The 13,620-nt window shown below is 35.2% G+C and overlaps 1 protein-coding gene across 1 annotated transcript in view; it reads right to left on the bottom strand.

Annotated features, from left to right (window-relative positions):
- LOC141352832 (macrophage mannose receptor 1-like) overlaps positions 1-3,572 on the bottom strand; it is a 54,613-nt gene extending 51,041 nt beyond the window's left edge. The window contains exons 1-4 of the mRNA XM_073858845.1: positions 3,413-3,572; positions 2,033-2,188; positions 1,837-1,950; positions 197-337 (exon numbers count right to left, since the gene is read on the bottom strand). Of these exons, the coding sequence (XP_073714946.1) occupies positions 197-337; positions 1,837-1,950; positions 2,033-2,188; positions 3,413-3,485 (484 nt within the window). The 5' untranslated portion in view covers positions 3,486-3,572. The remainder of the gene's footprint in view (positions 1-196; positions 338-1,836; positions 1,951-2,032; positions 2,189-3,412) is intronic.
- Positions 3,573-13,620: the final 10,048 nt, after the last annotated feature.

The raw sequence follows: 13,620 nt of genomic DNA, 5'->3' as shown, positions 1-13,620 counted from the left end.
TACCACTCAGAAAAAGGTTCAAAAGCTGTTACTGGGACGGTGTCTTTTTTATAGGTCTTTACACAAATGATGTATTCATTTTGAACCATTATGTAACTGTGAGGTACTTATATGCACCCTTTAAGTAAAGTTGTACATTTACAAAGGTGTTGGGTTTTTTTGGAACCATGAAGCCACAAAAGGTCAATCTATGTACCTGTTGAAGGTGTGATATCTGTTGAATTTCCCTTGCGGCAAATGTAACCTAACTTCTTACTGCAGGCCAAACTTTCCCACTTGGATGCTTTACCAGCGTTTAATGCAGCACAGTTAAGACCCGGCTCCAGAGAGGGATTACCTACAGGAATATGAAGATAAGTTCAATCAATAAAAACATTTACATCCAAGCCATTCAGCTGTTTTTCAACTGGATCATGGGTAAAGTTCACTGTGTTTCCTTACAGCAAAATCTCAGTGTTTATATGGGTCCACACTACAGAGTGTTAAAATGTAAGACTGAAGCAGTCTGCAATCTGTGACTTTATACTCATTATCCCCTTTTCTTTTTGAAATCTAAAATTGCATTTTACATCTTACTTGTAGAGTTATTTATGTACTTAGGTTTAGATGTTGGCTTTGTTTTATTTACAACCGCCATTATGATGATCAGTGTTTGTGTTAGTTGGACTCTTGATTTTTAGCTTATTCATTTTTTTCTGACTGCTATAACTTTGTGTGTTTAAAGCATATTTGTTATGGTGAAGAAGAGACCATGTTTCAATCCTAAAATGGTGGTTGGTGCATAATGTCAAAGATCATCATTTACATTTTCTGCAAAGCCACTTACAAATGAGGTAACAATAGAAGCAAGTAGAGCAACACTAAAACAGCAATACATAAATGATCATCATCTAGAAAGTGTTTGCTCATTCATCATAAGTATCTTTCTCTCTCAGTGATGTGATACTAGCATGATCTTCAGCACACATTCTAAAGATTTAAATTAACCATAGTATAATTTAAACTCACAAACAACAAGACAAAGAGTATGAATAACAACAATTGTGACAAAGAAAATATACAAATGTATAAGATTTTTTTCATGTCGCAGTGCATTCTGGGAGTTCTGGATGAGATTTGTAATTATTTGATACAGAGCATGCATTGGAGCATGAAGCTTTTCATTTTATTGTCACTATTGTTGAGATCCATACTTTGTGTGTGTGTGTGTGTGTGTGTGTGTGTGTGTGTGTGTGTGTGTGTGTGTGTGTGTGTGTGTGTGTGTGTGTGTGTGTGCGTGCCTGCGTGCGTGTGCGCGTGTGCGCGTGTGCGCGTGTTAGACAACAGTTCATTTTTAATTGTCATTGTTTCAAAATCTTTCAGAATGACAGACTGTAATGAGAGTGCCAGATCTCATACTTTAGTATCACATTATTGAGAGAAAAATTACTGCTGGTGGGTAAGCAAACACTAAAATAATAAATCAGTTTTTTAGATGATAATGTTTATATCCTAACCACCACCATAGAATTGCAATACTATCTCTTTTTTGCCACAACAAACATGTTTTAAAAACGCAAAGTTATAGCAGCTAGAACAAAATGAACAAGCTAAAAACAAGATTACGCTTAAAACAAACACTGATCACCATAATGGTGACTTGAAATAAAACCAAGCCAAAGAATCCTAAGTTAACAAATAACTCAAGTAAGGTGTAAAATGCAATTTTTGGTTTCAAACAGAGATGGTGATAGAGATGATAAAGTCACAGATTGCTTTATAACACTCTGTAGTGTGCACTGAGCATTGTTAATTTAACACTGGGGATTTTGCTGTGTCATCATGAATGTTAGTTACCAGGAGCCCAGTTGAGATATCTGAAGGGGTTTCCATTACTCCATTGCCATCCACTCTCAAAGTCAAGACTGTTGAGTCCGATCCATAAAGCTGAACCCAAGAGATCTGTCAAGCCTGATATATAAAGTTCATGAAATGTTACTTTGTTTAGTGGATGAAATCATTTAAGTTTAGGTTAATAGTGGGATCTGTGTACCTGATATATAAGACTGTTCATGTAGTTCTGATATACTGAGAAGATCTGCATCTTGTTGTTGGCAGCTGGCTCGAGCTTGATGCCAGGTCAGTGCTGATTGTGTGTTTCTCTGATATAATACACCAGTTACTGGATCACTGTCCCATCCTGAGACGCCTATTGAGTCAAACAATAATTTAAATTATAATCAGCTTTCACTCTTTCCCCACCAATGACGAGTATTTCCGGCATTCCGCAATACCGCTATTATCCCAACTATAATACTCTTACCCAGAGGCGGACACTACTTAAGTATTTTTACTTTCTACATAAAAGTAAATTTTTATGTATTCATATTTTATCAGTGTTTTTCTTTGGAAAACATACATTCTAAAGCATATTATCATAATTTTTACTCCACTACATTTCATAATTTCAGGTTTTGGGTTTATATTTAATATTTAAGTACATTAAACATCTAGTATTTTTTATTTTACTTAATTAAAAAGTACTTTTTTATTATACCTTTATTTAACCAGAGAATAAAATCACATTGAGATAAATATCTCATTTACAAGTGAGCCCTAGCCAAGGTAGTACTTTTCTACTTTTACTCAAGAAAGTAAAAGTACACAATTTTTATGTAATTGGGTATTAAATCAATTTTAATATGCAATATAAAAGGAATAAACAGTATAATTATATGCTTTAGAATGTAGTGAACATTTTTTAGTAAAGTAAAGTAAATGTTTTCCCAAGACAAACACTCTGATAAAGCACAGATGCTTGAAAAAATTTGTATAACACTGGCATTAATGACATTCACACATCTGTTGTGATCCTCATTGTAGATGAGAAAAGAGCTGCCGTCTAAAGAAAAATAGATATCAGACAATGTCAATGATATTTTATATTACACCAACTACCAAGTTTTTTTTAACTCATTCACTTAAACCTGTGGCTGGGTTGCATAAACATAGCCGGTAAGTGAAAACTGTGTCTTAAGATCTAGTCTGACCAACAACCAATTAGTTGGTCCTAATCAGTCTTACTTTTTGGATTGAAATGAGATCAGTCCACATTTTAGTGTAACAGAATTTAAACCATTATTATCATTAATAATTTTGATGACTAAGTTGTAAGACTTGTCTAAACAGTTTATGCAACCGGCCACTGGAGTGACACTGACATGCAGAACTCGCATCTATATTATTTATATCTACTGTATTTAGTTGAGAATGATGCTCAACCTTTAACACCACATCTAGATACATAGACAGATATTTGTCATTTTCTAATGTTAGTGTCATGAAAAGTGAAAAAAGATATTAAATATTTAAGTGTCCATTGCATAAAACTAATATCTTACATTAAATAAATGTTGAAAATAAACCAATGTACCTGTTTGACTGGACGGCTGTACTGCAGCATACAAACAAATCAAAACAAACAGTTGAAGACCAAACATCTTCATATCTGAACTTGTGATCCACACATGAAGAAATCCAGCGTGTGTTTGAGGAGTGAGACACTTATATACACTCAAAGTTTCTATACAGTCATGTGTTTGAAGGGTTCTAGCTTACAAGTGTCCAAAGTTTCTTCCTTATCTTAGGGACTTATTCCTTTTTCCTTACATGCATCTAAAGGCCTTAAGTATTTTATCCAAACATGAGATTTAAGTCAATGATTCAGTGGCACAGCCTCTTTTACGCAGTTATTTCAGTAAATTACCAAAATTACTTTGCAAGTAAATAAAAAAATGTGCTGTTCACACACACAACAACATTATTTTTTACCACTAAGATATCATTCACACACACTGTAAAGAATATGCAGCATTTTTGTCAAATCAACATTTATTTTTTATGTTACCTTAACTTAACAAATTAACAATTCAATATTTCAATTTCAAATTGTTTTTTTTTTTTAAGTTGTGTCAAATTTTTACAAGTCAAAACTTAGCAAATTGAATTGACTTGCAAAACCAAGTTTTAACTTCATGCTGCATTTTTTACATTGCATCAATACCTTGATCAATACCAATACCCTTTGGCCCGTCGTAAGGAGGGGTTTTAGGGGGCACCCCCCCCCAATTGTATGGTGATTGGGTGATATTGACAAAATATCTGCTATGTGAATCTGGTCATTTACTTATGCAAGTACAAGCTCTCTTCAGCAGTATTTTGCTCACAGGAACAACACTACTAAACCCTACAATGGTAACTTTAAATAGCACATCTTTAGAATATAAATCAGAAAATGTACAGCATTATTACACTAAAATATAATAATAAAATAAACGAATAATACTTTAATAAATGATTAATAAAAATATCCTCAAAAAAGGCAAAAAATCCTTTAACTCATTCTCAGCCAGAATTGTTTTAAAAATATTTTTTTGTGATTTTCACAAGTTTCACAAAATGCCTTCCAGGAAAATTCTCTTCTATAAATATATAAAAATACAACATATCAAATGAAAGAACAGGTCCCCTGCTTTCAAACAAACAAAGTGGAAAAAATTGCATTTTTGTTAAAGGACTTTTGTTAGAGATCAGATTCAGATTAATGATCAAACATACGCAGAGTTTACAATGTTGTTGAGTTCAGCTCAGAATTAGCTTCAGATTTTATAAATTTGGTAATAGTGCCAATTTATTAAAATAATCTGCCAATGGAATTAGAAAAAAGTTTCTTTAAATAAGGTTACCTTATCATAAACACTTAATTCAAGAAATTTTTTCTTATTCCATTGGGAGATTTTCTTTGCTTGTTTTAAGCACAAATTCGCTTCAATGTTATACACTGTTAAACCTTACCAGGCTTTTTAGGAGTAAATTACTGGCAACACTGTTGCCAGCTAGTTACTGTACAGCAACTGTAACGGTGACTTACTGGCAACAGTGTTGCCAGTATAGTACTGTGTCTATGACAATACAGTGAATAACTGGCAACAGTGTTGCCAGTAATTGACTGTCTCCGTACCAGTATGGTGTCTTACTGGTGTAGCAGAGCCAGGAGAGGGCATTGGTTTAGGTCACGTGATGTGATGAGAATAATATAAAAGGCAAGCTTTGGGGCTACCTGGGGATACGTCACCTTTGGCTCCGCCCTCTCGTTGGACACGATCCATTGTTTCTGCCAAGGAACATTTGGCTAACTGGTTGTTGGCGTGGGCTGTCGGCTACCTCAGTGTGGTTTGGCATTCGTTTGAACTGAACGAGCCACTGCGAGGACGTTCTTGTTAGGGGTCATTCCCGCAAGCTTTCGGTTGATCTGGCCTTTCTGATTACCATCCAGGAACAGAGAGGGTGTTTGGCCTGAGTGTGTGACGGCGCTGCTGTTTTGCATGTGGGGGAAATTTTACGAGTATTTTGCTCCCCACCACTTGCCAGTTCGGTCGTCGACGGCAAGCTGTCTATAGTGTTGCCAAGGGCGATCTAATTGCCGCTTTGCCTAAGGCAGGTTAGCTGCTGTGTACAACTCCTGTCAGTGTGTGCTTTTCTTAAGGAAGACTTTACGCGTCGCTCCTTTCCGGACAAAGTTACCGTTACCCGCCTTAGGAGAAAGCCCTTTGGGCCACCGTGACTTCGGCTCAAGGTATTGGGCGTCATGCTATTTGCCGGTGTTTGTATCGGCCAGGGTAATGCTGTGTACTTGAAGTCTTCTTGATTTTGTGTTTTACACTGAGTCTCGTAATAATAGGTTTTATGTGTGTTATGTAATTTTGTGTTTGTTTTATGTCTATGGTTTTGATTTATTTTCTTTATCTTTTATTTATTCCATTACTACTGGTGATTGTTACTGTTATGCGACCAGTATTAGGTCATCCTAACTACTGTTTGAACCGTACTTTTCGTATAGCCATCTTTACTCCAAATGTGGGCGTCATTCTGAGTTACTTACGATCTGAACCGTACCTCTCGTATAGCTCTTGTCTATTGTGAACCAGCATTGTATATCTGTATATGATGGTGGGCTAAACAACTATGTGAACAGACACTTCGGGGTAGTTATTTATTTTTTGCTTCAAACTAACACTACTATGAGTGTACTGAGGCAGGGTGTTGGTACTTCGACTCGCCTGAAAAGTGCGCTCCCCTTCTCACTCTCATAATGGGAGAGGGAGGGTGTTACTGCGCTGAGTCGAAGTACTCCCAAAAGTGTTATTACGCCATAAAATATAGTTACTCTTTTAAATCCGCTTAGAAAAGCACTATGTTTTATTTTGTACCACCAAACTTGCTCGTATAACTACTCGTCTTAAATAGGAAAAACGTTGATGTGTTTGGTCACTTCTGGCTTTTTCTCTAGATGGTGCCGTTGAGTGAAAGGGGCTAAGCTAAATGCTATCGAAGCGTCGCAGCGCGCTCCAGCGCTTACGTGCACACACACAGATGATAGAGGGATGTATCAACAATTCTTAGTTAAGGTAATAACATATTTTGGTGTTGAAAATGAGTAGACTATTCCTTTAATCCACTCATTATTTCAAATTTAAAAGTCTACTTGCTGTCCCGGTGACAGACTTTACATTGCTTTGCTCGTTCAGTGCAATTGGCTTGACATTAGCATTGCTTTTTGCTACAATCTCTGTCTAAACTTAATATGTATATGGTTTTAGAAAAGATATGGTTTATTAATAATAAGATAATTAAAAAAATGTGAGAAAGAAAAATGCTGCGCGTGGTCGTAACAAGAACCATCGCCATAAAAACCGGAGGCATGCTAAAACTGCACTCGAGCTTTAGCGCGGTAGCGCTCATGGCCGTTTTCCGATCGACTCGGGTTATAAACACAACATTTATCAGACTTGGGACCCAAAGTAATTAAACTAGGACCTAACCGGACCCGACAGACCATTTAAAATATAAACCCGGAACCATACGGGTCCCGCATCCTCAGTGAAGAAAGACCTCTGCTCAAGTTCAGAAACATGGAAGACACTGCGCTTGCGTCGCGTTGCACCTAATTATTCATTGAGAAACAGCTGAGCACGCAAACGCACACTGATGGGGAGAGACACGACGTGCTTTCACGCAAAATGAAGCCAACGTGTTGATGGCTCAGAGCACGTTATAAAACGTATTCTTAAAATCCACATTTCTGTTTTAATAAATGCTTATAGTAAATCATAGCATATTGTCTAAAACATTAGGTAGCACATTTGCGACCAATTAAAAATTAGGGTCGCAACGGCAGTTCAAAAGGTCGCATATGCGACCATTTTGGTCGCAGTGTAGCTCCCTGATATGTGTTGTGCCAAAGATTTTATAAATAAAAAAATATATATATTTTGCTATTATTCTGGTGCCTTCGTTCCTTGCTCCCCTCCTGGTAACGAACCTGTCTCCTTTGGATTGTTCCCCTGACAGTCAGGGGTGGCGTAGTCGCAATTTGGCCCTTCTGGGTCTGGTTATTTACACCTTTAACCTTTTGATAGACGTATTCGCTGCCCACTCGACCGCTCTATTACCCTTTTGGGTTTAGGTCGGCCGCAGTGGAGTGTTTACATTGTGTTGAGAAACGCACCGCTCCGCTACACTGGCAACAATGTTGCCAGTTTTATACTGTAGGTTAGGAATTACAGTTAATAACTGGCAGCAAAGATTTCAGTTAATTACTGTACGGTACCACGTGCTTCAGGTATAATACTGTATAGTATATAAAATGCCGTACTCATTGTGGTAATCTAAAACTTTTGAGAGATTCTTTTTTTATGTTACTTTATTAAAAAGGAAGAAAGAACCCCAAAATATTTAGACAAATACACTTTATTACTGTGGCAATAGATGACAGGATCAGAGGACGGATGAACCAAATCGCAGACGAAGTCCGGGAAAACAGAAAACACTTTATTTACTAACATATAACAAAACCCACGAGGGTGTACACGACATGAAACACTGTAAGCAGATAGATAATACTAAACTTGACAAGATAACTCGGCTAGATAACCACATGAACACGAGAACAAAACAAAACGAACCTGCACAGAACTAAGGACACAATGACATTATATAGAAAACAAACAAACAAGATAACAAGGGGAACAGGTGACGGGAGAAAACCAATGATTACTAATAAGCAGGAGAACAAGGGGGCGGGGACAAGAGACAAGACACCGAAAGGCAACATGACCCAATAAACAAGGCCATGAACCTCCACATAGAGCATGGGACTGCCAGAACTCCAAACTGCCATCATAACTAGATATAAATACAAAACAAGACTCCTTGGCAGGATCCTGACAATAGATAAATACATAGCACAAGGAATCACAAAATTAAACTAAAACGAACTAATTTTCTGTAGAATTGGCAAAATAAGATAAGATAACAAAAAGCAATAATATAAACAAAGAACACTGCCACTGCATGACAGTTAAACCAAAACTAACAAAATCATACTCCAAAACAATGCAATCAAATAACATTCAGGTTATTTATTGGTATTTATTCCAAATCTGCAGTTATTCAACATAATTTAAATGACCTTCTTATATTCTTACAATTCAAGCATTAACAAAAATGCTTCATATAACACGAAGTAGAAACCAGAAATTAAGCTCTGTTTTCTGCACAGGCCTACCAAAGGGCCAATGGTGCCACATGGTGATCAACAGTAAAAATGACAAACTTTACCTTTTTGCAAAAGGAAAAACCACCATCAATCAAAAATGCATGATAATAAGCTGTCATGGCTTTGCAATCAAAAATGTTGCTGTAATGGAAGTCAATGGGGCAAAAATGACCACAAACCATAAATGAGGAAGAAAAAATAAATAAATCTGATGCTGCACCAAAACTAAAAATTCACCAAAGCCAATGGTTTTTCTAATCGTTGAAATGCCCAAGACTGTGAAAAGGGTTTTTAAGAAATCCAGTCCAAAATCACTTTTTATATTGAGAATAAGTAATTTTGTGTTTTTTCCCAAATACTTATTTGGGAAGTTCACTTATAAACTTGGCAATTAAAGAGTTACAATCATGGAATTTTTGTAAATATTTTGTAATTTTTATCAGTATTGAGGTTGATTAACAGATTAATATATATATATATATATATATATATATATATATATATATATATATATATATATATATATATATATATATATATATATATATATATATATATATATATATATATATATATTTAAGCAATATCGCTCGAGTAGGAGTGTGATATAGCTCTATATCATCACGGCTGTGATTAGGCCAGAGGCACGAGGCCGCAGGCCGAGTGCCGGAGGCAATCACAGCCGTGATGATATAGAGCTATATCACACGACTCCGAGAGCGATATTGCTTTTATACAACAGTTCGACGGCACACGTTTGAAAAACGAAAACTAGAAAACAACAACGGAGTTATTTTAAAAGCCTCTTTGTTTGAGAACTACTTCTTCCGCCACGGATTTGAGGGCGGCCAGAATGACAGGTAAAACTTTCGGCTGATTTGAAGCTCATAACAACTCAATGGACGGAAAAGCCGTTTCTTTATATTACCGTTTCTTGGTCACAAAGTGTAGTTTTAAGATTAGTTCAGTCGAGAATGTATCTGTATTATATTTAAATCTGCAGTCGATTAGTAAAGATAGCGCCTGTTTGAACGTTTGCTTAGTGAGATTCGGTACAAATGAGAACCAAAGCATGAGCGGACATCAGTGTTCACTCGCCCCGCTGACCACCGCCCTCTCTGGGCTACATTTCTGAAAGGGATACCCTGGCTCTCCTGTTGGCCTTGTTTGTTTATGATCGTCAAAATGAGATCAAATCAGCAGTATTTGGTGTCATGATCAAACTTGTACTTGTTTTTTATTCATATTTAGTGTCTTTTGTGTTGTTATTGTTTTGGCGCGAGGTAAAAGTTGTGTAACGTTACTATTGCTTTCTCATTTATTCTTAACGCGATACGAGCACTCGATTATTATTATTAAACTTTGTTCTTGTCAGTACTATACAAAACGGTTTTTTATAAGTGTCAGAGAGATGTTTTTGCATGCTGCTTATAAATATACCAGTGGCCATATCTCATAACATGTTTTAATAGTCACGTCACGATAAAGTAAATGATCAATGTCCACATTTAAAAGCTGCGGTGCTTACCTGCAGTTCCACGGTGTTTTCGCGTTCTGATAAGAAATATAGCTCCAGAAAAAATGAGTGTTTATATTCCTCTTTCCAAGTGTTAAGCGTCCACACGATGTGACAAGACATTTCTCCCATTAACTTTAACGTAACATCCAAGAGCGCTGATCTTTGACGGAATAATACTTCTGATTGGGGATTCACAGACTGATTTATGAGCTAGTAAACTAATGAGACACACACACGGAGAGTGATTCACACAGCGCGTCTGTGTTTTTCCATTCAGAGATGAGCCTGCTTAGGACCTCCATTCACTAGGTGGCGGAATAATACGAAAGGTGAAGAGGTTACAGTGCCGTTATCAGTACAATATCGTATAGTTCTTAGCCAATCAGATTCGAGAACCAGAAAGAACTGTTGTATAAATATATATATATATATATATATATATATATATATATAATTTTAATAATAATAATATTAATCTGATACATTTTTACAACAGTTTCATTTAGTGGCATTTTTTGGCCACAAACAACAAGGGTTAACGTTGATAGGAGATGCTAAAAACTTGCTAAACAGGAAGCTATTTGGAACTTTGACTTTACTTTTTTTCAAGACACTCACAAATATTTTAACAGTTTACTTTCTCGTTTTCAGCTTTTAAACATACAAATCAACTATTATATTGTTCAACACAGCACGCTCCAGAGTAAACAAACAAACAAACAAACAAACAAGTTTATCAAGGCAAATTGGTGACACCTGCACCTGTGGATGTGTGTATGTGTGTGTGTCAGTAATTTACCAGATAATATTACAGTTATTTATCTTAATTGGTGCAAAAAGTAATTTACTGTAGTTTATTATTAGTGCAGCATAACAGCACCTCATATCACAGTAAAATACATTTCACCGATGTTAAAGCTAAATACTGTCAATTTTACATTTATTTACCCAGAAATCTACAGCAAGGGTTAACAGTGTATTTAATGTCTAAAAACTAGACTTATTTTCCTAGGTCATTTTGCACATCAAGAAAATACATCTTGATTTAAGAATTTTTAGATATTTTGCTCAAAACAAAACAAAAATACTAACCAAGAAAACATATTTCTTAGTACTGTTGTCCTTTTTCAGTGCAAATATCTAAAAATTCTTAAATTAAGATGTATTTTCTTGATTTGGAAAATGACCTAGGAAAATAAGTCTAGTTTTTATACCAAAAATATCAAATTTAAGTGCTTAAAACAAGCAAAAAATCTGCCAATGGGTAAACAAAAAAATCTTGAACATTTGTCTAAATTCATAAACACTAAATTCAAGAAAATTGTAAGCAAAATTGGCTTACCCCATTGGCAATTTTTTTTTGCTTGTTTTATGCAAGAAAAAGCATCTCAGACTAATAATTTTTAGATGTTTTTACTGAAAACAAGACAAAAATACTAAGAATGTTTTTTTCTTGAAAATTATTTTTTGCAGTGTATACTCGATGTTGTGATTTTGATAAGTCAGCAAATTTCTTAGAGGACCTTTTTTGTAATACCAACAGCATAATTCTGCACGTGAACAGTTTTGGTTCCTGATTTCTAAAACAAAAAGGAACAGAAATTGATATTTCAAAATTCATAAATTAAAAATAGCATAGCATACTTTTTTGTGTTACATTTTTTCTGTGAACATCTCAAAACTTTTCTGAACATATACATTTTTTTAATGTTAACATTTTTTTGTGAATATTTCATTTAATTTCAACACTTTTCTTAACATACAAAAAACACTTTTCTGAACACACAAAACAATCAATATTTATTAAAATGTTTCTGGTAAATTACAAATGCATAAAAATTAAATGATTTACATTTACAGCAGGATTTCAAACCTGAATATTGTTTTTCTTCAAGACCTTTTTTTTAGAACTATTATTCTTTTAAATCTGGACCTGAACTAGTTGACTTCCTGGGCTGGACTCGTCCCTGTAGTGAAAGAAATGGACTATTAATGTAAAAGCAAGACAGATGGGTTGATGGCATATACATAAAAGTTTACTTCGCAGTGTTTTACTTTTAAATAAACAATTTTTATTTTTTATATGCTCTGTTGGTGGTTTGTGGAGTAAAATCTAATATTTAATACATTAATACTATTATAAAATTATACATGAATATCCCACATTTCTGCCACAATACCATGTTTACAGTTAGTGATACAACAGTGAAATTTATGGTTAATATGTGTTGATTTGTGAATGGAAAAGTATTGTTTCACTCGACACGCCAAACACATATTTTGAAATCAATCAAGAGAAAAACAGCTTCTTCCTGTTGCATGGTTTCTGTGCACTTTAACGTGTTTGATATTTTAATATATATAAATCATAGAGAAACAACATTGCTTGCATTTGAAAATCATCATGCATGCCAGTTCATGTAACTTATGTACCTGGAATGATTGTCGATGGCTCTTGTCTGCAGTCTGAAAGGAAAAAAAAAGAGGTGAATAAAAGAACGAGTAAGATCTCGAAATATCTTAATACAGTGCGAGAATATTGTAATAGTATAATATATATACACAATTTCAAACTATTTTGAATTCAGCAATGCTAACGTTAGGTACTCTTTAATCAAATAAAAGACGTTATTAATGTAATGTCGCCAGATAAGACAAATATTTATACAATATGCCCCCAAAAGTCGTGTATAACACTGCAAATTAGGCTATTGACAATCTAATGTTATAGTTTCTGCAGTTTGACCTGCAATGAAGTTCAGAAATATCGTGAAATTATGAAAAATGTGTGTTACTATGTTTTCTTTCGAATCGGCCTGCTTAACTTTAAAGGGGGGGGGGGGGTCAATGGTATTTCAAGCATTCTGACTTATTAACACAGTTATAGAGTTGTTTCCTCATGCTAAACGTAGGCAAAGTGTCAAAACAGCAGTTGGACGTGTTACAGAGTATTTCTGTGCCAAATGCACTTCGCCAGGGTTCGTACAAGTTTCGGAAAGTTTTTTCGATTACAGTTCTAATTGACGTTTCAGGGGTTTTCAATACGTATCACTTCTTTATATGTGCACTTCCCCCGGAAAACCCCGCCCACCCGTCAATCAGCGGGAGACGCTAGAGCTTGCTAATAGCTTATCACGCACTTGCATATGCAGGGTCCATACGTCATCAACCCTGGTTTATTTAAGTTAACTGACCATTAGATTCCCAGGTCATAAGCATATTAAACAATTACTATTAACTAAGAATAACAGTCAACTTTATAATTGTTAATATTCTGAAATAAAACGAGAAATGCGACCTCCGGAGGCTGCAGCCTTCGCTTTGAGACACGGCCAATTACTATTATTATTAAATGATTATCCTTCTCTAAACTAATGACGTTATAAAATGTTGCCAGACTAGAAAATATATCGAAATCATGCAGAAATATATATATTTGTGGTAATAAAATTACAAAATGCACACACGAGACGGTGAAGTGTGCTGCTCATTCTCTCTCAATGCA

This window comes from Misgurnus anguillicaudatus, chromosome 21 (genome assembly GCF_027580225.2).
Source record: "Misgurnus anguillicaudatus chromosome 21, ASM2758022v2, whole genome shotgun sequence".
In the NCBI taxonomy this organism is placed as follows: domain Eukaryota; kingdom Metazoa; phylum Chordata; class Actinopteri; order Cypriniformes; family Cobitidae; genus Misgurnus; species Misgurnus anguillicaudatus.
The sequence above is the reverse complement of the archived record's forward strand: the minus strand, read 5'-3'. Positions and strand labels throughout refer to the sequence as shown.